General features: G+C 43.1%; 1 protein-coding gene across 1 annotated transcript; it reads left to right on the top strand.

Moving 5' to 3' along the window:
- Positions 1-17,987: 17,987 nt before the first annotated feature.
- Positions 17,988-26,097, top strand: BEND3 (BEN domain containing 3; the record flags this gene model as incomplete). Its single annotated transcript, XM_081997110.1, has 3 exons — positions 17,988-18,021; positions 18,485-18,708; positions 23,845-26,097. The coding sequence occupies 3 exons, from the start codon at positions 17,988-17,990 to the stop codon at positions 26,095-26,097; spliced, it is 2,511 nt and encodes an 836-aa protein (XP_081853236.1).
- Positions 26,098-26,631: the final 534 nt, after the last annotated feature.

Genomic DNA, 26,631 nt, shown 5'->3' with positions numbered 1-26,631 from the left:
ACCCAGACATCCTTGTTAATGTAAATTCAGAAGGGAAGGCTCCCATCCACCCAAAGAACAAGGCTCAGGAGTAGCTCTCCAGTAGCAGTGAGGGTAAAGACAGAAAAGGGAAGATCACTAGCTGCTTCTAAGACAGTGACTTGTTTGTGAAAGGGATTGCATAACATGATGGCCGTGACAGAAGCAGCTGGGACTCAAAAAAACCTAGAAAGGCTGTTTCACTTTCAGATTCTGAAAGAAAGAAGGTTCCTTCCGTAAGGATTCCTACAATCTGAATACTGCGACTTCCATTAAAAAAAAAAAAAAAGTGTTTACATAGAAAAAAATACATAGCAAGTCAGCCAGCTGAGTTCTCAGAGAAGCCTAGTTTTCTACATTGCTTACCAAAAAAAAAAAATTAATATTGTTGCAAACATTTGAACTTACTCAAGTAAGTAGTTGAACTTAATGAGGTAGGAGACTATGCAAGAGGACCAAAATATTATTTCTCTGTATAATGGGCAGGATATGGAACTGAGTGCTAGGCACACAAAGAAGAGCGTGCTTGACTGGGAGATGTGGATGTCTCTGAGAGAAAGGACTTTTCAGGCTATATTTACCTCTTTTGGACGCAACACAATCTTGACAAGCAGACCTTTATCGGATAAATGTTTGATCATTCAGTTAGTTATGGTATAGATAATACAATGACTGTGCATTAAGTGAGCATTATTTCTTTTTAAATGCAAAGCTGTGAGAGAGCATACAATGGCGCAGTTCTTGGCTGAACTAACATAGAGTAAAGAGAACTGCGATTTCATTGCCAAGAGATTAAGAGAGGCTTATGTTTCCAAGAGTGAAATTGCTCAGATTTGTCAGTTTTTAAACAGTTACGGATGCAAGTGATGTATAAGTAAACTGCTGCGGCACAGAAGGAGATTTTAGGTTGCTCACTGGGTTAGTTACTCTATTCTCGAAGCTCCTTTACATTTCTGTTCTACTCCATCTTCCACTGCAGCTTTGATCTGATTTTTATTTTAAAATTCTGTATCAAATTCCCCTTCCTTTGGTGCTCAACTGTTACGTATCTGCTGTCTTGCTGGTACACTCTGGTGCTACTTCAGGCTAGAAGAGGGAGTTTTTTATAATGAATGTTCATTTCACCAAAACTTTTTTCTGTGAGCTAAACTCTTAAGTGCAAGATTTCCAACCCACATGCACTTGGAGATGAACTGGCTTGTTTTTCAAATCCAAAGATGCCATGTGGATTCTCTATTTTGATATCCTTGATTCAGCAAGCAATACAGTTACAATTATTTCTTGCCCAATTTTGCGAAGTCTAGCTAAATAGCAATTTTCAGATGTTTCCAAGAGCAGCTATCATTGTACCTAAGAATTGCTGCTCTAGAATTTAAAAAAAAAGAGTATCATGTAACAATTTTGTTTCCGAGAAAAAAAATCCTGCAATCATATTAATTGGCACTCTAAACTAGTGTTTCCCAACCAGTGTAATATGTTGCTGGCAGAACCCTCCAACACTGCTTGCAGCCACGGGAATTTTAAAAATATAAATGAAGTTTAGGTGTCTGCCACTGTTCTTTTCTGCCCGGGTTATAGCAATGTATGGATATTGCCTGCAGCATGTTACTTGTTCAGTATTGTTGCCTGTGGGCCAAGAGAGGTTCTAAATATTACTGTGCTATGTGTCCATACACGTCCTTTCAGTCTGACTGGCAGTGAAAAGCATTAAGGTATGCAAAGTTGATCACCATGTTGCCTTATTTACCATTAAATATTTCAGTTTTTATAAACTTTGAATTGCAGACCACGTTTTACTGCAGATCAGATGAGTTATCTGGATTGATTTTTTTAGCGGTGCCTTTCAGATTCTCTGAAAGTCCTAGAAAACACTTTGGTTTTTAATTTTAATCCAAGGTGGAAGGTTTCAAAACCCGTGTGCTTGCTTTTTTTTTTTTTTGTTTTTTGGCAAGCCTATTCAGTCTCTTTGAAGTTTATTTATATCAAATACACGCCTAAATAATTTATGGTGAATTCCAAGCTGCCTAATTTAAGTACCTGCCCAATGTCGGTGAGTCAGTGCCTGACTCCCGACATCACGCACACGGTCAGTGTAAGAAGCTCGGTCCTGCAGTAAATGCTAGCCTCCATGCATAGGCAATCCCCAGGGTGAAGCTCCCTTCCAGCGGCAGCTTTCAAACCACGCTCACGTAAAGAAAGTGAGAACGTGTGCCGTATTCCTGAAGACAGCTGCTGGGCTCTGGGCTGCCTTGCAAGAGGGGGCACACACGGAGAGGTCAGCAACACGGGAATCACAAAAACTCATCCCGAGAGCAGGCAGAAGGAAGCCTGGTTACCAGTCTTTTTGGGCAAAGGGCTTGTTTTCCCATTCAGGCCTTAACATAGAACACCGGTAAGTTGCAAGGAACTGGCTCCACACACCGGAATGCTCTCCCTGCTAAGGCTGTTTCTCATCTGCTTTCCTTCTGGACTCCTTGACTCTTGTGTTTGGCTGCAAGACACCGGTAATTTGCAAGGAACTGGCTCCACACACCGGCATGCTCTCCCCGCTAAGGCTGTTTCTCATCTGCTTTCCTTCTGGACTCTTTGACTCTTGTGTTTGGCTGCAAGGCGGCCTAGTTTCAAGACATGTAGCAGAGAAAAGTGATAGACGATGTATTGGTACCGTAGCAATACTTTTTACAGAATCAAACTGCCAAAATAAGTTGGTGCTGAAAATGTTTTCAACATTGCATGCCGCATCTCTGCTGAGTGCTGTAGGCTATTGCAAGGATCTACAAGAAAGATGCCCTGACGAAAGTTTCGGGTTGGATTCGTGCTTATGCCAAATGTATGCAGCACAGGAGGCAAAAAGGTCTCTAAATTTAGGATCATTCTTCTGCTCAATGTTGTCATACCAACCTTCAGCACACTGAGCTGTTCGGGCTCCCGGCTCAGGGCCTGCCGCAGCGACGAGCATTGCCAGCTCTGCTGCCCACCCGCCAGCCACCGTGGCTCCTCACCGCTGTCCGGGGGAACCTCTGGCTGACTAGATCCTTTGAACTAGCACGGAGAGAGCACTCTACCGCTTCTAAGGGTAAATGTCAAGGAGCCTCCATAATCCATCCTTATCAAACTCCGTGCAGCTCCAAAGAGTGCTTCCAGCTTTCCAGGGGCTCTGAACACATCTTTTGTCAGTGGCGATGGCTGAAGCCTAGTAGCAGTTTAGTCAAGTGAGAAATGGCCGGTTGTACTCACGAGCAATGGTGATTTTTTCCTAAAGAGTTCTCTTGCTGGAGCACCACTGCTCTCCTCCCCAGTGCCCTGGAATTTTCCAGAGATTGACGTAGTGTCACAGAGTGGCTTTTGAGCCAAAGGCATGAAGGGGGGGAAAAAATGAACATTTGAATAAATGACTTGTGTAGCACAAGTTCAAATGGTGAAAAAAAATGGGACTTGTCTGTCTGGGAAGCCAATCTAAGCTTGCTACCTGCATTGCCTGGAGACAACTTGGCTCGCTCCCTTTCCAATGAATGCTGTTATTGCAACAATATGCTGCTGCTGCTTTATGCTTAGCTGAGGCCCTTCGGGTCTCCTCCTGGGCTTGGGTCCCTAGTAGCTACAATGCCTCGGGCCAGCGCTATAGAGCAGAAATGAGGTGGAGTTCAAACTGGCAAATATTTTCTCAAGGGCTCTGAAATTGAGTTTGGGATTCCACTGGCTTGCTCTTGCCTTGTGGTTGCCTTTCCTGAATCCCACACAGTAAAGCATGCAAGTAAAACCCAACTGAGATCTAGCACTACTTAGCAGCTGGGCCAGATGTTTAAGTAAGTAAACCTAAAGTAAACCTTTAAGTGAACCTTCAGTTAGCCTTACAATAAAGGAAGAGAGCAAATCATGCTATAAACTTCAGTCTTCATAGTGCTAACAGACTCAGAACTAAGTTACCGGGAAGCACTCTTTGCCTCTAAAGAGTGAAAGAATTGCTAACTGCAGAACGCTCGTCTCTTTAATAAGCTGCATCCTTCACTCAAGTGATTCATTGGAGGAGTTATAATGCTGGGAGTTCCTGCTTTTAAGGGCTCCTTTAAACAGCTGTCTATTAATAATAATAAAGAGAGCAAAGTTAAAATCAACAAACTATTATCTCAGGATTATTCATGGAATATGACACTGTAAGATGCCAAAAGCCCTACATTCCAAATTTAGAAGAGCGACATAAGTGGAAGAATGAAATTTTAGAGAACTGCTTTTAAAGGAAGTGTCAAAAATCTGAAATGGTGAGGATTTTTTCTTTTAAGAGCCACTCTTTGTATTGTTCAGTTCTAAGGAAACAGGAAATATCTAGGAAAGCGCTGAGTTATTTATGGGGCAGAAGGTTTATCTGCGATTTTTTTCCAGGCAGTTATTTCTCAATTGATTTGCATGTTTTTATATTTGTTTTTACTAAAAAGAAAAAAAAAGTAGTCTTCTTAGCGTGAAATGCAGTTTCAGCAATAACAAAAAAAGGATTTCTCTGTTACATTCACAGCAGCGCTCAGAGCCAACGTGTTCTACCTGCACGGTTACTTGCCACTTGCCTGGTGTGTACCTGCCTTGCTACTTCTGTTTGATACATCCTTCATGCTGGAATCCCTCACCCTTCATGGCAGGATCCATCCTCACCTATTTATTTTATAATAAACACCTTTTATAAACACCTTTAGACTTAACTCCTTTCACTCTGGAAAACGTGACACAGTTACGATGTAATTAGAGCACTTGGCTGCGTGCTTTTATTAAAAGGCAAAATGAATCCATTCAATAGGAATGGCAGCACCAGCTGAATTTATTGTGTAAGTAAAACATTTCACGAAAAGCTGCCAAGTTTGATATGTTGCTACTTTCAGAGTCATTACATATAGCCAAAAAATATAGCTGCCCTAACGGGTCACAGATTACAAAACTGGACTTCCCTCTCCCACATTTATGGATTTTTAAAAAAATCTTTGGGAAATGGTTTGCTTTTCTACGAGCTCTTAGTAGAAAGGGCACGTATGATTTGCCAGACTAATGTCTTATGTGCTCCTGTCAAATTCAGCAAAGATAAAATCTACACGGATACCTAATTAAAAAAGAATGCCATCTCTGTTTTATAAATCATTGCTGCCATCCGCTCCCCAAACGTGAATCGTAGAAACTGCCTCCTCTTGCTAAAACGGTGCAGGAAAAGAGCATCAACTCCTTAAGCTTGGATGTGAATTAAACCAAGTTACTGAATTAACTTTTTTTTTTTTTTTAAAGTATAGGCTTAAACCTAAAATGGCACCAAACACCAGCTTCCCTACTTGGCAGCAAATACAGAAATCCACGTTAACGGCTCCAGAAAGGCAGGCAGCCCTTCCACGCAGGGGTGCCGCCAGCCCGCCGCGGCGTTTCGGGCAGTGCCAGCAGCTCCCGAGGAAGCCTGACGGGCCGGGCTAGTGGCCGCGCCGGGCTTGCGTGCCCGCGCCACGGCCGGCCCGTGTGCCATGTTCTCCTCGCTCTCCCCCACGCACCGCCCGTGCGGCTGCCTCGGGTGACTTACGGGCATTACCGCGCGGAGATTTATGCACAGGCGCCGACGCTCAGCGCCAGGTGCGGCCGCGGGCTGGGCAGCGGCCGGGCAGCCCGTCCGCCCGTCCGGAGCCCGCCGCTGTCGCGGGATGACCCTGCTCGGCTGACCCGGGCGGCCTGGCCCACCCCCACCCCGCCGCGGGGCGGTGGGGCGGCCCTGGGCGGCGGCGAGACGCGAGTGGGCCGGTGGGCAGCGACCGTTTCCCTGCGGCCGCTGGGGCAGGGGGGTAACGCCGGCGCGCACCGCCCCCTGCGCTGCGGAGCAGGGCCCCGCGGCCACGTGCTCGCCGCCTCCCGTCACTGGCCGTGGCCACGCGGCGGTGCCCGCCGGCCGCGCGCGGGCACGGCCCCCCGCGCGGCTCGCGGGGTGGACAGCGCACGCGCACACCCGCTCCCACCGCCTCCCCGCGTGCACGTGCGCGGCCCGCCGCGGGCTCCTCTCGCCGCGGCGCCTGGCTGCGGGTGCTGGCGCCGCGGCCACGCGAGACCGCGGCCCGCGGAGCCAACCCGGCCCGGCGAGGCTGGGAGCGCGCGCCGTCCCGGTCCACATCCCGGTCCCAGTCACGCCCGGTGGCGTCCCCGAGCTGTGGCCCACGTGCGGCCGTGCCCGCGGACGCCAGGGAGGGCGCGTCGCGTGGGGGGCGGGGGAAACGGCCGGCGCCCGCGCTGCCCGCGCGGCGCCGAGTGGGCGGCGGGGCGCGCGCGGCGGGGCGGGGGCGCGCGGGGTCTCCAGTGGGAACCGCGCGTTCTCTGTGGCAGCGCCGGGAAGGGCGGGGGTGGGAGGAGGGGGAGGGGGGAGAGCGACCTGCTCCTCCCCCCTCCCCTCCCGCCTCTGCCCCTGCCCCGGGGCGGCGGGTGGCGCTGGCCGCGGCGGCTCGGGGCTCAGTGTCCTTGTGCGGAAATGACACACGGTCCCGTCACGTCACGCGAGAGCGCAGCGCGCGGACCCTCGCACACAAAGAGCGGGGGGGAAACGCGGGCACCAGCGGCGGCCGCTCCAGCCGCCCCCGCCGTCCCGGGGCTCTCGTGGCCCCGCGTGGAGCCGAGGTAAGTCCCGCTGCCGCCGCTCGCCGGCCGGGCGGCGGGAGGGGCGCCGCTCCGCGCAGCCCTCGGCGGGGAGCGCCGCCCCGGCGGGTAGGGGAGGAACGGGGAGGGGGGCCGCGCCAGCGAACGGGGGAGCGGGAGGCGCGGGGTCGGCCCCTCCCCCTCCCCCCGGCGGCGGCGGCGGCTCGGGGCCCCGCCGCCGCTCTCCCCCGCACTCCCCCCGCCGCGGGGCGCGGGCTGCCGGGAGCGGGGGGCTCTTTGTTCGTTGCTTGGAACGTTGCTATAGCGCTGCGGCGCGAGGGCGCGCGCGCCCGGCCCGGCTGCCTCCATCGGCGGGGGGGGGGGAGGGGGAGGGAGAGGGAGAGGGGAGAGTGGAACGGTCACGCCGCCGTCACCTCCAGCCTCACCTTATCCCCTCCCCCCCTCTCCCCCCCGCGCGCCGGCCACATAGATCCGCCCGGGCAGGGTTCGGACCGGAAGCACCAACCGCCGCCGCCGCCGCCGCCGCCTCGGGCTCGTGGGTCTGACCGCGGAAGCGGCCCCGGCCGCCGCGTGCGGGGCGCGCGGGGCGGCCTCACCACAGCCCCCGCCTCCGGGCGGGGCCTCGCCGCCGCGCCGCTCCCACGTGGCGGCCGCCGCCGCCGTCCCTCCGTGGGGAGCCCCGGCGTTGCGGGGGGAGCGAGAGGGGAAACCCCGGTGGTGCGGGCTGCCGGGCAGCGTCGCCGGCGGATGCCCTCTCCTGGTACAGGCTTCCCCCGCCGAGGCGCCGCGCCGTGGCTTCGCGGGAGCCTGTGGAGGAGCGTGGGACCACGCTCCCTGTGAAAGCGAGGGCTGGAGTCGGGCCCCTGTCCGGTAAAAATGGTGGCAAGCAGCGTGGAGCGGGCGATTCTGTGGTAATTCACACCGGTTCTCGGTGGGTCATGTGCTGCCGCGGCCGGAGAAGGCCACCACGGGGCAACCGCCCGCCGCTGCCCAGATCGCCTGCTGCCTCTACCCTACTTTCTCCTGCGGTATGTCCACACAGCCTTTTGTAAATAGAAGGGAACAAACTCTGAACCAGCAGAATGCGAGGCGGCGGCGGGCCAACAGCCATGTGACGGCTTCCACATAGCGTTGACGCAGTCCCAGAGCTTTTTGGATTGAAGTGCGGGTAGAGTTTGTCGCTGCCACCTATAAAAAACAGTGTATGCCCGACCCCTGGGGCAGAGACATTTAAACAGGGAAAGAAAAACCTTTTCCCTGCTTCTGTCTGGTACCTAGCCATCAGATTATGGATTTACGTGGATGATTACATCTCATAAAACAAACAATTGCCAACATGTGTTGATACATTTTCCTTTTCTCCGTTGTTAAATCAAACTCGGCATAGGACCAACCATGCTTTTTACCTTTGCTAAGTATTTTCATAGCTTAGGTAAGTCCTGTGGGTAAAAATAAAAGAGAGTTGATTGCGGTTTGAAGGAGATTTTAAATTATCTGTACAAAGTTCAGATGGAACAGTACTTTAAAATAAAGGATGAGAGGAGAAAGAATTGAGCATTGAGGAAAACGAAAATGTTTCTAATAGACCAGGGGAAGACACCTAATTGAAGCATAAACCAAATTCATGCATTAGTGCTGGAAATAAAATAGGTTAGTATTTTGCTGACCAGCGCAAGATTAAATTGGTGTTTGGTAAAGTACAGGGGACAGGTTGGGAACGCTTCAGCTTTAGGCAACTTGTGGGAAAACCGAGAAGAGTGGTTTGGGTTTTTTGTTTTGTTTTGTTTTAATTTAAACTGCATCTGCAGATGTAAGTAAAATGAAATAAAAAAAGACCCAAATTGAGAACATGCCCTGTAAGTCCTGTTGGCAAGATGCCCTTGTTGCAGGCTGGCTTCAGTGGAGACTTGAGGCTTCCTGTCCTCCTCCACAGGGCAGCTGAGGAGGTTTTCAAACTATGTTAAGTATAGGGATTTTATTGTCCTTAAGGGTAATGCTTCCAACAACATCTGCTGGTTCTTTTAAAAATGTTTCTTCATGGTTTTAGAACTTGTTATACATGTATTTATAGTCGGAACATGATTGTAACATTGGAATACTGTTTTCTAAGGTATTTAATATTTCAAGTGTCAGTACTGGATATCAAGAATAAATTTTACTCAAAAAATCCACTCGGGTCACTAGCAGCACCCTTCTATCTCAAAATTGATAGAATAGAAAGCATCTGTTTTTCGCGTTCCTCATATTGTCTACTTGCATTTTGCTCATTGTTCGGTTAACTAAGGCAACATTCTTCTTCTTTCACAGTTTCTTTAAGATGGGTAGTCAGTTTGAAATCAATAATCTTTTTTTTTTTTTTTATAAAGGTGGTTTCAGGTATCAGACTTCTTCAGCCTATTACCTTTTCAAGGAACTTCCCAAGCCTTTTCAAAATTTTTAGTCAGAAATTTCACAAGTTATAAGGAAATCTGACTAAATATATACAAAGTATAGTCAGGTGTACAAATGAAACAATACAGATTTCCTCCTCCTTCACCAGTTTCTGTCAGTTATAATTGTCTTAGGTGTAATCTGTAACATTAATAAGTAAAGCTGTTTCAGGCAGCATACTGACAGTGACCCTTTCTAGTTAGTTGCTTATTTTGAACATCATACCAATGAGTGCAGTGATGAGGTTTTCAGCAATAGAAGGATACGTAAACAGAAAATTAAAATGTTAATGAAAATGCAAAAAGTCCAGAAAAAAAATTGCATTGTTTTGGGTTTTTAGACAGCCTCGTCAAAATTCTGTAATATTTAAAGTCAAATCACCGGCCCATGCAACTGAACAGAAGGCAGACATTGCCTCTAAGAAATACATTTTACAGCTCAATTTTGGAGTGGTGTTTATGTGTAATGCAGTTGAATTGAATTTCAGTTGCATTGTTTTTTACAAATTGGAGGAATCAAGTGTACCCCAAGGATAATTGCAATATTGAAATTATTGAACCAGCGCTACAGCTAGGAAGTAAAAGATGCAGATTACTTGGCTGCCCAGGCAGAACCCAGAACTCACAGTTCTCCAGGTTTGCTTCTACAGCCCAGCAGGAGAGCTTTCCAAGAGACAGCCAGGAAAGCACCACGCACCCTGAGCAGGAGGCAGCTCCTGGGCAGCCCCAGCAGAGGCATGTGCCTTCGGTCTTGTCTCCTCCTGCAACTGCAGGGCAGCCTGTTGAGAATAGGTGTTTGCTCTCATTATTTCAAAGCCTTATGCAGGAATCGTTCTTCTAAAACATCACGTGGGATGGTATTTGGCACTGTCAAAGGGTGGTTGGAGCAGCCCTCTGCTCACCTGCTGTGTGGGACGGCACTAATTCCACCTACCCAGCTTTCAAGGCTGTGGGCTTCCCTTGGGAAGCATCGGTTGCTTCCTGTGAAAGCATGGAAGTGCGTGTTTCATACGAAATACAGACAGAGACCCAGAGACAGGGAGCGGGACCTCGGACACTTGACTGTCCAGTGAATGTCAACTACTAGATTGATTAATCATTGTCTCTTGCTGAGGATGAATACACATATAATAGTTTTGGTTGGCTCTGGGTAAACCACACTGTAATTACATAGCATAATACCATTGCAATTTTGTGATAAAGTCCTGTTGCAGGAAGGCATGTGTAAGGCGAGGTGCTACTTTTGGCTGTTAAACAGCAGCTCAGTGTACAGATCTTGTAAAATTTAGCCAATGTTACCTCCTTAAAATACCAGCTTTTTCAGTATTGCCATCATCTGTTTCACTTTACTAGGTTACCTGTGCATTAAGAGGAGTGTTGTATCTATCACTGCATGCTGAAAGCGAGGAAATTTAGCAGCTTATTCCACACACGCTGTTAAAGACATGTTACTAGTAAACATGTGTATCTTAACTTTTGACCAAAATGTAAAGAACAATTCACCTCTTCAGAAGCAAATGACACTCAAGTAGAATACTTTTCACTGAAGCCTCTGAGTTATATATATATGAAGCAATGTACCACCATGAGGCTTTAAAAGGAATAAACATCTCATAGTACACAATGTCTAAACGCCTATATTTTTAATAACATTCTTATAGTTGATCATGAAGAGTTAGAGACGTTGCTTCCAACCTACATGAGGAGGCTAAAATATTTAGTGGGATGGTGTGCGATCGGGAAGGAGCATCTACACATTTGCCATGCATTAATGAACTGAACAGTACAGTGTTATCCAAGCATTTCAATTATAAATACCAAACTTCTATAAAACTAGTTAACAGGCATTCTTATTATATTAGAGTATATTAGTTAAGATAATGATTCATTTATATTTGTAGTTATAATTAACAAGTGTTATGAAATCAGAGTTGCTTTCCACATACAGTATGTGTGCGCTTTTATACTTTTCTACATGATTTTTACACTTTTTTTTTTTTCAGTAATCAGAACTTAGTACATTAGATATGGCAGTTTGAAGAGCAAAGAGTTATTTTTTTAGTTATGAACAGCAGTATTTTTTTCTGGTGGACTTTGTTTTTTTTAAGTCAGAACTTGAAAGTGATCCATCAGGCTTTCTTTAAGAATGATTGCAAAGGCAGAGAACTGCCTTGATGTTACATTATCAGCAAGATCTTTTCTCTTTGCATTGTGCCTTTACAATGGTCACAATCATAGGACAGGTAGGGAAAGCATCCTCCAAGGCCAACACGTGAGTAATTGTTAGGTGGTAAATAGGAGGAGGAGAATGCACATCATGGGATGATTTAACTTAGGCCTATGATTCAATTCTGTTTTATATATGAGTAACTAGATGCACTTTTATGGTACTTCTAAGTAGAATTATGCATTATACTCGATGATATGAGACTGAAATATGTTTAGAGTGTGATTTGCGGTTTGCTCCCTTACTCATAAAATCTTTTGTAACGAAGTACTTTGAATCCTTAAGGCTTCAGTGCGTATTTCGGGTAGGCATGTTTTTGATAAATGGATCACCCTTTTTTCTCTGCTTGCAAAAGCAGCATCAGGGTGGTAGTTAGCCCTAAATGTACAGAGAAACATTCCAAAACCTCCTTTTTAAGGTATTCTTCCATGCTTTGGAGCTCACAGCATTGTCCTATGCACTGAGCTCCCCAGTTAGCCACGGGTAATACCGTTTCAGTGTTGAATGTTGCTACCAAAGTGGTACAATGATACAGTAAGTATCATAACCTGGTCTTTTGAATAGAGGCATAGTGTCTAAGTGATACCGATGGAAGTAGGGAGTGTGAAGTTCCTTCATTGAGCTTTCTCATTCCTCATCTAATCTGATGAAGAAGGGAGAGCGGGATCTGTGGGAAGGACATTCAGCCAATACTGACAGCCAAGGTGTGCTAGGACCCCCCCTTCATTGCCTGCCCCATGACCCTTCTTCCCACTTGCCCTCCAGTGTGCCATAACCTGGTGATTAGATCACCCTTCTAGGATTTGGGGACCTGGATTCTTGTCTATGCTGCAAAATCAAGAGCAGGAAAGTTAAAAAAAACCCAAACATTTTTTTGGCTCCCAAATACCCCTTTAAGCATTGTGCCATTGGTACGTGAAATACCCTACACTTATTTATGACTGTTCTCTATGAGAGTCCCAAAGTAGTCAGTGTCTTCTGAAAATGGGTGCTGAATCTTAGCTGGTAGGCCAGGTGCAGAGGAGTTCCTAGTGCAGCAGTCCCAGCTGGACTCAAAAGGTTTTGTATATGTGGTCCACCAGAAACTTGGAATCTAGAATCTCTAACCACCTGTAAGTTTAGCTGGTAGCTGAGTGGGATTCCTGGATCTTGTTGCAAATCCTGAGATCACGAATCAAACACATCTAGATTGATGTCTAGAGTTAGACTGTAATGCATATTCAATTTATTAGAAGTAGCTTAAGTTGGAACAGGAGGACACAATGCTGTATATCGCATCAGTTCTCTGCTCATTGTACGTTAGTTTAAAATTAATAGTATCATCGTTTGCATGATTGCAAATCTAGGTATTCGTATTCACTTCTCTTAGAAGAACAAAGCTTTAATCACCTTAAGAAAACCATCCTTTTGGGTTCATCTTTTTTAACTGTTTCAAATGTCAGGTCGTGTGGGTGAGTCTGGAGGACTAAGCCAAAAGGAATGTTTGTGTCTTCCCAGGTGAGCGCTGGCATCCCCCAGGCTCCGTTGTGTGACATTTAGCAGTGGCTCAGCACAGGTATCTGTACAGCACCAGCACTAGTACTTCCCATCCAGGCAGTTTAGATGGGAAGGTGAGTATATGCTGATACATCAGCAAGTTGTTTATTTTGAGACACTGATTACATAGAAATTATTTATAATTACTATAAATCATAAAATCTTGAAAACTACATCATGTTTTCAAGAAGACCATTCTCAATAGATGAAATGCAGGCAATAAAATCTAATGATTTATTGTTTGCATTGTGAGGATGGGGTCCATCTACCCCTTCTTCCTTGGTTGTTGAATTTGTCAGTGGTACACATTTTCCTGTTTATCCTACATTAGATAGGTTTAGCTAATGACTGTACTAGCAGCAGGCAGCCATTAATCAAAAGCAGAGTCTTTTTTGAAGTAAAAGTGAGAGTATTAACTATTCACTTAGTGTTCAGTGTTATAAGAGTTATTCTTTCTGCCTGTTTTACCCATGATTTAGTTTAAACATAGAGAAACAGCATGCTAGTTTACCTGTTGTGTACGTGTTCTGTTAGGTGTTTCTGTGTTCACGAAGGTGTTCACACGTTCTTCGGAATTTAACTTTATACACAAGATAGAAACCAAAGAACGCAGAGAAAATGCTTCTAAAATAACTTGGTTCACAAATTTAAAAATTTACAAGCAAAATCCTAAAACTTGAAGTTTAAGGTTTATGTTCATGTTCTCTAAAGCGTGATTTTTTTGTCCAGTTCAGGTGGAAATACAAGAAGCTTCAACTAAAATCTAGAGATCTGGGTGCTTAGGTGCCGATAGATTTCATTAAGGTCAGGATCTGGCTGTTGACATAACTGCTGTTGTAAGTGTTTGGTATGTTTTGGAATCCTCCTTCCAGATCCTCTTTTCACCAGGAAGTAGGATGCACTGCAGCATCCGTCTGTATCCCAGCAAGATAAAACTGCCAAGGCTGGTTGCTCTGCCAGTCACAGCTGCAGACCTGGTCTCCCAACTTCAGCCCAGGGTGCTCACCCCTTCCTAGTTCCTATGTGCAACTAGCTAACCACTGCCCTGTAGATAGCATTGAGCCAGTGTTAGGCTAAAGATGATAAATATAATTATCTTCTGTTTTGAAAAAAGACATATAAGGTAAGAATGAAATATGTTTGTATACTCAACATGACAAGGAACAACTGTCAGGTGTTTGCTTTACTGGGTGTATTTCTTACTCAATTCCTTCTTGCATTATTTTGCCCCAAGTTCTTTCAGGTCTTTTTTGCTCCAGATTTGTTTATTCTGTTTAATATCTTTATCAATGACATGGACAATGGGATCGAATGCACCCTCAGCAAGTTTGCGGATGACACCAAGCTGAGTGGTGCAGCTGACACGTGTGAGGGTTGGGATGCCATCCAGAGGGACCTGGACAACCTCAAGGGATGGGCCCATGTGAACCTCATGAGGTTCAACAAGGCCAAGTGCAGGGTCCTGCACCTGGGTCAGGGCAACTCCCGGTATCAACACCGGCTGGGAGATGAAGGGATGGAGAGCAGCCCTGCTGAGAAGGACTTGGGGGTACTGGTGGATGAAAAGCTGGACATGACCCGGCAATGTGCGTTTGCAGCCCAGAAGGCCAACTGTATCCTGGGCTGCACCAAAAGCAGTGTGGCCAGCAGGTTGAGGGAAGTGATTCTACCCCTTGACTCCGCTCTGGTGAGACCCCACCTGGAGTCCCGCATCCAGCTCTGGAGCCGTCAGGAAAGGGGGCAGAGGAAAGACATGGACCTGTTGGAGAGGGTCCAGAGGAGGGCCACAAAAATGATCAGGGGGATGGAACACCTCTCCTGTGAGGACAGGCTGAGAGAGCTGGGGTTGTTCAGCCTGGAGAAGAGAAGGCTCCGGGAAGACGTTACTGCAGCCTTCCAGTACTTAAAGGGGGCTTATAAAAAAGATGGGGACAGACTTTTTAGCAGGTCCTGTTGTGATAGGACAAGGGGTAATGGTTTTAAACTAAAAGAGGGCAGATTTAGACCAGATATAAGGAAGAAATGTTTCACCATGAGTGTGGTGAAACACTGGCACAGGTTGCCCAGAGAGGTGGTAAATGCCCCATCCCTGGAAACATTCAAGATCAGGTTGGACAGAACTCTGAGCAACCTGATCTAGTGGAAGATGTCCCTGCTTACTGCAGGGAGAATGGACTAGATGACCCAAACTATTCTATGATTCTGTGATTCTCACAATATGGGGCAGAATGCTACCTCAGAGCCATTTTTGACACTGCTACCTCTTCTGTGGAGGCAATAATTATTATTCGTAAGTACTGATTCACTGCAAACAGTATTTTAAAGTCTGAAATGTTTTATCTTTAGCAGACTTCAAACAGTCAACAAAATTATTGTTAACCTTACATAGACAAGCATACATGCATGGACATGCACACGCACACATGCAGGCTTCCACCTTCCCATAGGACCTCATTTCTTGCAGAAGCGATGATATAATTGCTCTGTTAACGTCTCTGTGTCTGCTCACTACTCACTTGTGAGTCCATTGCAACCCAAATTTGAAGCGAGATGGTGGTGTAGATGATATGTGGTATCTATGATAAACAGATGATAAGTGAAGTTTCGTGAAATGGTTGAACCAAGCCAGTGGCTTGCTGGTATGAGAGAGATTTTAATTCCTCATTTCCGTCTCCATCCTTGTGCATGCTCCTGAGTTGGGCCTGATTACTTGCCTTACCACTTACCTCTCTGAATTAGAAGAAGAGTAACCTGGCAAAGAAAGAAGTGAATTGTTTTCTGTCAGTTTATCAAGCCGGAACAACTCACTGAAGGTTAAGATGGGCACCCATGCTTGACCGAGGGAGCAGGTGGGACTATGAGGCAGGAAATCAGAGGGGCAGTGGACTCCTGTCTCTTGACAGAAACTGATACATGCTTCATTTTCTCATAATACCCAAGTTCTTACAAATCTTGCAAAGAAGATAGGAAACCAGATAACAAGAGAGATATTACCAGGGCACCTAAAAATGAAAAGTTTGGAGCTTGTGCTTTGTTTGGCATCGAAGAGTTCAAATACAAAACCCAGTATTTCCAGGCCTCATTGATTCTGATGTTCTTTGGACTATTCGCTTTTAATTCTACTCTGGCAGTTTTTGGGGGGGGGGGGAAGTTTTTTTCAAAAGAAGTAATAACACTTTGCCTCCAACATGTAAAACAGTGTTTTGACTTAATATTATTTGACCCGACTTTGGGATAGCTTTGGTCTTCCTGCTGCTGCATCCTTTAGAAATTTAACCAGGGTATGTGCTTTAGTTTTTGCTTGTTCTAGTTTTAAAGAGTAGCTATTCAGATCCTCATTTATCTTTTCCTTCTAGTTTCCTTTTATTCTCTCAGAGGAATTCTCCTAAAGCATTCTTACTATTTGAATAGTAGTAGTGGCACGAGTTAGAAGGAAAATGTAATTCCCTACATCCACTCCTCAGTCTTTGGTGTCATTCTCTGCCACTGCCACCATTATACTCTTCCCTTTTGACTCTGTTTACCATCTTTTAGTTTTGCTCTAATAGAGCAGTCTAGGATTATCTGGAAAACCATTTTGAGTTCCATTGCAGAGCATTCTGCAGTGGTATCGGCTGATTTGCTTACTGCTACCTCAGACCCTCAGAAAAAGACTCTGTCACACTTTTTGAGCACTGACACATATTAGTCTTGTGTACCACATCCCTCAGAGTTAAGCCTAGTGCAGTATGGAAAAGTGTAAGAAAGATCTGGAAATTGAATGTCAATGTATCTGGGATATCAGGGCAAAATACAAACATTTGGTACTATGTCTTTTTCTTAACATCCAGTGTAGCTTTTTGATGGTGCTGTACGAAGTAGACTGCCTGAATGGGATCTCATACTTACCATTAAGAGCCATCAGTTGCTGACAAAGAAAAAGTCGTAACTACACGGTATCCAAGTGTTTGCAGAGTTTTTAAACAATATTTTGAGATTTTAAAAGTAATTCTATTGAACAGTATTCAAAAGTAAGGTAGATACATTTTCCCCTCTCCAAAACAGCTTCCCCCTCTCTTCCTCTCCTCATCTCTCTTTTAGATTTTGTTATAATTCCCCCTCCTGGTCTGTATGTACACTTTTGATTGACTGGTTGCTTTATTCACCTGCTCTAGCCAGAGAGAAGCCTGCCTTGTTTTCAGACCTTGGCTAAAAGATAGGCAAGAACAGTTGAAAGTAAATGATTTGAAAGAAGAATTTAACTCTGGAAAATGTAAATTAATAATATCTGGGGCCAAGTAAACATAATGCTGTGTATAGATGAACACGAGCGGTGTGTGACAGTTTACCAGTCACCAGCTTACCAGTTGGGAGTGTCAGTTTGCAGCTGTGTGCACTGTAACAGTCAGTGAGATCTGATTAAATTGTTTGCTTTGTAGATCTCCAAAAGATTTAGAGTGTCTTCTAGAAATCTGTACACAGATTGATGTTTGCCCCCAGGTAGTTTGCAAAATTAGTTTTCAAGGAAACAGAAATACAACTGAGTCTTTCACGTGAGAAGTAATGCTAGAATAATACATATATTTGTTTTTCCTTACAAAAAACATTCTTACATTATTTAGAGGCTGACAGAAAAAAGTAGTTACTGTAGATCTACAGATTGCTCTGCTTGAATTGATGCGATCCATGTAAAATGATCAAGGATTTTTAAATTAAAATTTACTCCAGCATGTATATTCCACTTTGTGATTGAGTTTTCCTTCTGTGATGACCTTGGGTCACCCACAATGTCAATATAAAAAGATTTTACTTTAATAAGAAATAGTGACTTGGTACAGGACGGAGAGTTTAATACAGTTAAATTCCATTTATATACTGCCAAGATACTTTATAGAGAAGTTTAAAATTACTTGCTTTTCTCCATGCTCGAAAAAGACATGTAGTTTTAAAGACATTCCTAGCTGTCACGTGTAGTCTGCAGTGTAGTTTGCATGTTGACAGGTCCACAGATGCCCATTAAATTTACTGAAAGTATCTAGATTCTACATATGTACAGATTGGAAAGCGTCTGTGGGCTGTTAATGCCCAGTGGCTCTAGATTAAAAGTAAATACAAAAACAGATGTAGGTATTTCCTGATTCCAGAAGATGCTGATATTTATTTTTGTATTTTTGTTTTGTTCTGTAGTGAAATAGAAGATGAATTCAGCTGAAATCACTGATGATGATGAAGGTAAAATATTATACTTTGTGTAATTTATGATCAGGCAAAAATACGTGTTGAATGAAAGCCTGTGTAACCTGATAAAGAATGCACTTGGATCGAGACAAATTGCATTAATGGTTTTTAAAAAGCTATCTAAAACACACTGTTACCTTTGTTATTCGTTATATTTTCTGCTCTACATCCTTCCTCCCCCTTGAAAAAGATCTTCCTACTGTAACTTTATTTGTGTATACTTTAGACTCTTCTTTGGGGAAGAAACTGTCATTTACTGGATGACTGAATGGTTCCTAGCATAATAAAAACATGATTTTGGGGTGGCCTCAGCATACACTTACTGTACAAGTCATAAAAAAAAATGTTCTTCAAAACACGTTTTCATAAAGAGAAACAAACCACAAAAGATTGTATTAAGGGTGTCATGGTTTTCTGGAGAGAGTGCTTTATCTTTCTAAACCTTCTCTTTTTCCAGTAAAAATTCCTAAAAAAAATATTGTGAAAGTAGAAACAGAAAATGAAGATGAAGCTCTAGACTGCTCAGTAACATCCAGATCTGCTGAGAAACACTCACTGGATGGCGCAGTTACTTGCCTACAGGATTCCAACAAACGGAAACAGACCTCACTTGCTTGTGATGGTTCAGGGAGCCAGCAAGATGTCTTACCCAGTGTGAAGAAAAGACGCTTTACACAAGAGGTGACTTCTCTATCCATGACTGTGTGATTTTTCTGTTCATATTTCATAGGCTAAATTCATTGCTGCTATAAAGCAAAATGCAAGTCATTTAACTAGATTTGCATTAGTAATGAGTTTGAGTCAAATATGGCTAATCCTAACCCAGTTTGCACACATTACTTGTCTGGGTATTTCTTTAACATGGGAGCGATTATATCTATGAAATACACTTACAGGTTAATTCCTTCATGTGAAGTATATTTTTGTTGTTTGTCAGAGAATGTAGGAGCAGGTAGTGATTTGGATTAACTGAGCATGACTCTGATTACAGTCCCTCTCATGTCACACAGTCCTTCAGCTGGATCCTCAAGGGTAGAATCAGGGCTGTAATTCTTCCTCTGTGACACATATTTTGATGTCAGTGAGACAAGTACAAATTTGTGTATTACTTGAACGATAAAAGTGCAGGGATGCAGAAGACTTCAGCATATCAAGAGCAGAATATATTACAACTTCTGGTGCAGCATTCCCACTTGTGGCAATCCAGATGTTTGTCCAGCTGGTAAAGGAGATGCCCAGTCTATTCTGTTATCATGTTCTAGTGTTCCACCTCTCTAGCAATTGGGGATTTTTATTAATCTTTGCTGAAAATGAGCAAGTTTCTTTTTGTCCTTGTTCTTTCCAGTAGGGAGAGCAGTGATCATCTGTTCCTAGAAAAGTCTTCTGTACATGGGAAAATTGGTGTGATGTTGTCTACCTTCAGCCCTTCCTTTCCCAGACTAAAATTCTGTTTCTTCAGCTCTTCTTCAGGAGTCACATTATATTTTTGTTGTTCTCTTTGAGATTCTTGAAAGGGTAATGTCCAGTGTTGGGTAGTCACACCTCTTCTAACACCCTCTAGAGCAGTATAATGATCTCCTGTTTTTCACACTCAGCACTTTATTAAAATAACCTAGATTCAAATTCATCCTCTTTTGAATAACTTCAGGCCCTGGGTTATATTTAGTTTATGACCTACTCTAATGCACATATCCTTTTCTGCTGTTCTGCTACCTAGCCAGTTATTCCATGTTGTATTTGTGCATTTCATTTCTCCTTTCCAGCCATAGCTCTTCATATTTCTTTTTCTTGACTCTCATCTCTCTGACTTCTCGGGGCTGTTTTTTTTTACCCTGAATGCCTGTGGTAGGTAGTTTTTAATCTTATTACACCATTTCTTTTTTTCCTTTCTCTTTCTCTTTTTACAGTTGTTTTACTTACATTCAGATACTTAAAAGAGCTTCATAATGGTCTCTGAACTGTGCTTGCTTTGGATTTTACTGTTTGCTGTCTGCATTTAGTAAATTTTTAAATTTATTTGCACTGAATTATAACTTTGGACTTATAATATCAGAAAGTGACCCAGTAACAATGATGAAAATTCATTCTTGACTGACCCCAGTGAATCAACATGATTAGTTAAATAACCAATCAGAAATAGTCCTCAATCCTAACAACATTTTTAAAGTTAATTACTTTTCTAGTACCAGTAATTTGTTTTAGTTGATGACTTCATTAACTATTTGTATTTAAACAGAGGACAAAATGTTAATGATTTTTGAGAATATTGTGCTTGTACTATATTTTTGCTACACATCACATAGGCATCTATGTATGATATAGAGAGAGATGTGCTTTTTATGTATATAACCGTACTATTGGGCTGGTGATTATATCACCAGCCTGGTAATGTATGACATTCTATCAGAAGATGTTTTGCTTTTTTAAAATTCTGATTGTTACTTCATAGCGAGAAATTAATTTTCCCTAATTTTCTTTTTAAAAAAGTGTAGAAGATTGTAAGCTCAAAAAATTTATGTGCAAGACATTTCCAAGTTCTCATGTGTTTGATAGAATCGTTTTGTTTCTTGCTCATACATTTATTCTTTATTCATATGCTAGAATAATATGTTCTGTATTCTTACAGATATTTATATTTTTTTTATTAAGCATAATAAAGGTCATAAATTAGCTGGACTTTAGCACTGAGCAGAGCAATAGCTAAACAACTTTTAAAACTTGGCTTAGGACTCCGAGTGATAATGTGAGAGGCTATTTCACAATTACTTACATTGGCCGATGTTTACCAAAATACTGCATTTTGCAAATGTTCAAAGAATGCATATAATATAAAAACTTGCTGTGCAAATTAATATAAAAAGCAGAACTATCTTATGTACATTGAGTCTCATAGAACAATATCTTTGCTTATTTTTTGATGGTACATTAAAACTGATCATCTTAAATGGATGTAGTATTATCTGAAATACATTGACATTTAAGTATCAGTGTTAACAGAAAACTAATTAAAAAGTATCAAATACTAGTTTGATTGGAGAATTTACAAAAAGCCATGTATTTATGCTGTGGATAGTGCTGTTCCCAGATGGAAATTCTGTAAAGACAAGATAATTAAAAGCAAGAGAAAGAAAATGAAAAGAACATGAGAATGCATCTGAAATAGAAAATCCTTAAATACAGGCCCAAATGTGTTGTTATCTGTTAGTCAAACACTGACTATGTGTTTCTGAAATGCAGATAACCAAATCCGTCCCGCAACCAGATCCAAATACTGTGAGCTGCATTAGTGAAAGGGCAGAAGTTGTGCTGCCGTCACAGCAGAGATCTGCTATAGTTCTTAGCGTGAACGCTTCTCCTCCTCCAGAGCACTGTGTCCAAAACCGAGAATGCAAACTTTCACAATACTCACTGTCAAAGTGCAATAAGATACTTAAGACCATGAATTTGTGGTGTTTAATGCACGTTCTGATATTGCTTTGCCCTGGCCCTGTGTTTGAGGTGTACATTAATAGAAGTTACCCCCACATTGCCAAGTTTTATTATGTAATTAATTAGGGAAAAGGTACAGCAGGAGTTCTGACGAGAACTGACAGATGACTGGTGGCCCATGGCAAACTGTTTAGTAGAGAAGGAACTGAATGAATCATCCTCTGTATGTGAAGGAACGTTTGGAATATTCTTTGTAAACAGAAGTGTTAATGGAAGAGCTAGCTACTTAGGCAGCAGGTTTCACCATATGTGTAAGAAACGTATTCTCTGGAACAGCAGTTTTGTTTTGTTCTTTTGATCTAAAACGGTAAAAGAAATTTGCAATTCAGTCTGGGTGTCTGACTGGGGAGCAGAACTATGTTTTTTGTCAGTGGAAATTTTCATGACCTGCTTTCAGGTGATGTCTATTTGAGGGAGGTCTGTTACCATCTGGAAATACCTCTCCTTCTCCACTGACAAGTATAGGTGGTGTATGACAACTTTAGTCCCAATGTAGGAGCCTACAGTTAGGTGGGAGCAATGTGCATCACAGCCTGCTCACAATTCAGTCTCTTCTGTTCTGGTACTTTACAAGTCACAAAGAGCTGATTTGGTTAGGGTATATCATACCACTTACTGGGGTAAGTCACCCTTTAATAGCTGGTGGTGTTACAGGACTCTGGTTCCTCGCTGTTCTCACACAAATATGAGTGGGACTGGAGAGACAGTCTTCTAAATGGGACCTGGAAGTCAGGTGTCCTAGGCACCACGCAAGGATTTTGCGCATTGCAAAATATATTGCCTTTGCGTTATGCTTTCATTTCATCATCTGTCCATCCACACAGCCTTGGTTGTGAAAACCCAAGGTTTCATATGTAGGGTTGTATGATGTGAATGAGAACAGAACTTGGAAACACAACTTCAATTTAATGGAGTCTGCTGGTTTTTAAACTTGGAGGGGAAACCAGCTTCTTCTTTCTGAGCCTCTTTTGAGTATACATTGCATTAGAAATGAAAAAATAATTAGATTCAATTTGTCACTGCAATAAGCAGATGCCAAGTGTGAGTACACATAGGGACCAGATTAATTTAATGAGTGTTACAGTTCTGTTTTTTCAGAAAGGAATCTTAATTCAAGTTTGTCACTGTAAGACATAGTGGGGCCTTCACTAGAATTTCAAATTGCTTGTGGCTCTCAGCTCAGACCTCAAGTCTGTGTTCCATTTGTTTTAGTGATTGAATGCAAATTCTGTGGTTTTTATCTAATTAATGTTCTGTGGAACAAGCCAAGCAAAATGTTTCAGTACAGTCTTCTCTAAAATCTGTGAGTGTTTTCTCATGTTTGAATTCTGTATGTTGGGTTTTGATTCTGTTGTATCTACTTAACTTCCTAAGAATTTGCAACATCCGTGTGTTTTCAGAAAAACCCAACCCACCCAAGCCCTGCATATTTGCTGTGAGTTGATGAAAATGCTTGCTTCCAATTTCAAGCAATGAGCAAGAGTTAGAAATTGAGAACATTAATTCCTTAAAAGCTCATTACTGGTTTTTATGTTAGTAATTTAGAAAATTAGAAACCAATGAGTCTAAACTTCCCTGCCTTTCAGAAGTAAAGAAATGTTAGGCTTCCCTTTTCAAAAAGACAATACCAAGGTACTTCTCACTTTGTTTTTAAGTTTTTGTTATTTAAATGGATACTTTTTTAAAATTACAGTAATTCTTAGAACTTGTTTAGGCATTGTACACCATTATCAAGATTAAAAAAACCCTATATAAACCTTTCACATCAGAAAGAAGAGAATAAGCATAATTTTGATGTCTTACAGCCTTTGTGGTATTTTCAAAAGCTAACCTAAAGAGAGTGCTGCAACGTTAAATGCAGTTGTTGGAGGCAGTGGCAAGGTCACAGGACCTCGGGTTAGAAAATCTAGATTCTATTCTTGGCTCTGTTGCTGACTTGTTGCCACCCAAATTCTCTAGAGCCCAAGATCCTCATATGCAAGGTGAAGCATATTGATACTTAATTTGGGAGAGTATTAGAGCTTTGTGGGTAAAGAGTACTAAGGATTATTATCACATTTCTATTCCATGGAGAAAGCCACGAGCCAAAACAAACAAAAAACCCCACCAATAATACTTTACTATATTTTTTTTCCTAGTGAATTTATTAATTTTGATGTTCTTGACACAACTAAGTCCTCTCGAGAAAATTGAGGACTGCAAATATGCAAACTTGCAAAATATGCAAATATGTTGCATATTTATGTAACAATGCCTGCTTAAGAGGCACATATTTATAGCTAATATTTTTAAGGCAGTCTTACTAATACAATATTTATTCATTCAAAGGGCCCCCTTTCAAACATGAAGAACAGAGATACTGGCTCACCCACTCAGGTAAATGCAGAGCAGCCAAACAAGAACAAGAATCCTAACGTAACGTGGCTCTGTGAAGAAGAATCCTTCAGTGACATAACCACTCCATCTTATAAAAAACCTCTCTACGGCATCTCACACAAAATCACGGAGAAGAAGAACCCGCCAGGAGCAGAGCAGTTTGCTTCTTACGAGTTGTTTGAAAAAATCAACCCCAGCAGTCCCTCACATCTTCGGACTTTGAATGATCAACGCAAAAGGGACTCAGCTGCAGCCATTGCCATAACAGCAGCCACCGCAGATTCTGACCCAAATATATATTCTTTGATACAGAAAATGTTTTACACGCTTAACACCCTCAATACCAATATGACGCAGCTTCACAGTAAAGTTGACCTGTTGTCTTTGGAGGTTAGCAGAATTAAAAAACAAGTCAGTCCAGCAGAGTCCGTTGCAGACTTCAAGCCTCCCCCAGAGTACCAGCTGACTTCCGCGGAACTCAAACAAATCATGGATCAAAGCACATCAGGCGGAGACTTAGCTTGCCGGTTGCTAGTGCAGCTCTTCCCAGAGCTCTTCAGCGACGATGAGTTCAGCAGAAGCTGCAGTGCATGCGGCTTTCTCAACAAAAGGAAACTTGAATCTCTTCATCTGCAGCTTATCCGTAACTATGTGGAAGTTTGTTATCCTTCTGTGAAGAATACAGCTGTGTGGCAGGTGGAGTGTTTGCCTCAAGTCAATGATTTTTTCAATAGATTTTGGGCTCAAAGGGAAATGGAAAACAGTCAGCAGAATGTGCAATCGTCCAGTTTTTATGATACTGAGCAGGTCGAATCCTCTCATTTTATGGAGGATAAAGATCAGGAGGAAGCTTTGTCCTTGGACAGGAGTAATGCCATTGGCTCAGATTACATGCTGGATGCTCAGGATCTCAATGAATTTTTAGATGAAGCTTCTTCTCCAGGGGAATTTTCTGTTTTTTTGTTACACAGACTGTTTCCGGAACTCTTTGACCACAGAAAATTAGCTGAAAGGTACAGCTGCTATGGAGACTCTGGGAAACAACTGCTGGATCCTCATCGGCTTCAGATAATCCGTAGGTACACTGAAATTTACTTTCCAGATGTGCAAGAAGAAGAAGCCTGGTTGCAGCAATGTGTTCAGCGAATAAATGATGAGCTTGAAAATACATATATGGATGGAAGTGAATGTGATCAGATGAGAGATGACTGTTACGATTCCTCTAGTTTACCGGATGATGTATCAATCATAAAAGTGGAAGACAGTTTTGAGTATGAAAAACCTGGCAGACGCTCAAAAAAAATTTGGCTTGTACCCATAGACTTTGACAAACTTGACTTTCCCCCTCCTGATTTTGATGTCCCTGTCCCAGATTACCTGTTGAACAAAGAACAGATTAAAAGCATATATGAAAGCAGTCTTTCCATAGGCAACTTTGCCTCTCGATTGCTTGTTCTCTTATTTCCTGAACTGTTTACTCATGAAAACTTAAGGAAGCAATACAACTGTAGTGGATCTTTAGGCAAGAAACAGCTCGACCCCACTAGAATTAAATTAATTCGACATTATGTGCAGATACTGTACCCCAGAGCAAAGAACGACAGAGTGTGGACATTGGAGTTTGTTGGGAAGCTTGACGAGAGGTGTCGGCGAAGAGACACGGAGCAAAGGCGCACGTACCAACAGCAACGGAAAATCCACATGCCGGGGCCTGACAGGAGGGAATTTCTCAGCTATGCAATAAACCCTGAGAGGTTTCGAGAAGAATTTGAAGGGCCGCCACTGCCACCAGAAAGAAGTAGCAAGGATTTTTGCAAGATACCACTCGATGAACTCGTTGTTCCTAATCCAGACTTCCCTGTGCCTTCTCTGTATTTGCTGTCTGATAAGGAGGTAAGAGAGATAGTGCAGCAGAGCCTGTCGGTTGGCAACTTTGCTGCCAGGCTTCTTGTAAGACTCTTTCCTGAACTCTTTACTCCGGAGAATCTCAGACTGCAATACAACCATTCAGGTGCTTGTAACAAAAAACAGCTTGATCCTATCAGACTGAGACTGATCCGTCATTATGTGGAGGCAGTTTATCCCGTGGAGAAAATGGAAGAAGTATGGCATTATGAATGTATACCGAGCATTGATGAAAGGTGCCGGCGTCCTAATAGAAAAAAGTGTGATATACTGAAAAAAGCAAAGAAAGCAAAAAAGTGACAGGCTCTTAAATTCCTAAGACTTTGACCACTAAATTATTGTCAGGATTATGCTTTGGTTTAGACTGAGGGGCCTGTCAGGAGCTGGGAGTGCTCAGCATCCAGGACAGTCAGGCACTAAGTTTGTTGCGTTTTAATGTGTGTGTTGCATCTATGTGGGCACCGCAGCAGTGGGAAGTGGCTTACTACATTTGTACATGGGTAAAGACCGTAAGTCATCAGTGATAGAGCTATCAGTGACTCGCTAAAAGCATGATTTTCACTGGTACAAAAACATGTATTGAAACTGTATTACTCCACTCCCCATTTCTGCATCTTCCTTTTTTTATCACTTTCTAATAATAAAGATTTTTTTTTAAAATCATTGTGCTCTTCAGGGGCAGTTTTTCATTATACCCTTATAAACAGTCTTGTTAGTTAATTCGGAGTTTGAAATTTAAACTTAATTTAACTTTGAAAGTGCCATGTTCATTGGAAATCATTGGAATATCAGACTTTGCTTCTACAGTTGTTGCAGCTTCACATTTGTTTTGTT

Source organism: Phaethon aethereus, assembly GCF_964289735.1.
Source record: "Phaethon aethereus genome assembly, chromosome: 3".
NCBI classification, from domain to species: domain Eukaryota; kingdom Metazoa; phylum Chordata; class Aves; order Phaethontiformes; family Phaethontidae; genus Phaethon; species Phaethon aethereus.
The sequence above is the reverse complement of the archived record's forward strand: the minus strand, read 5'-3'. Positions and strand labels throughout refer to the sequence as shown.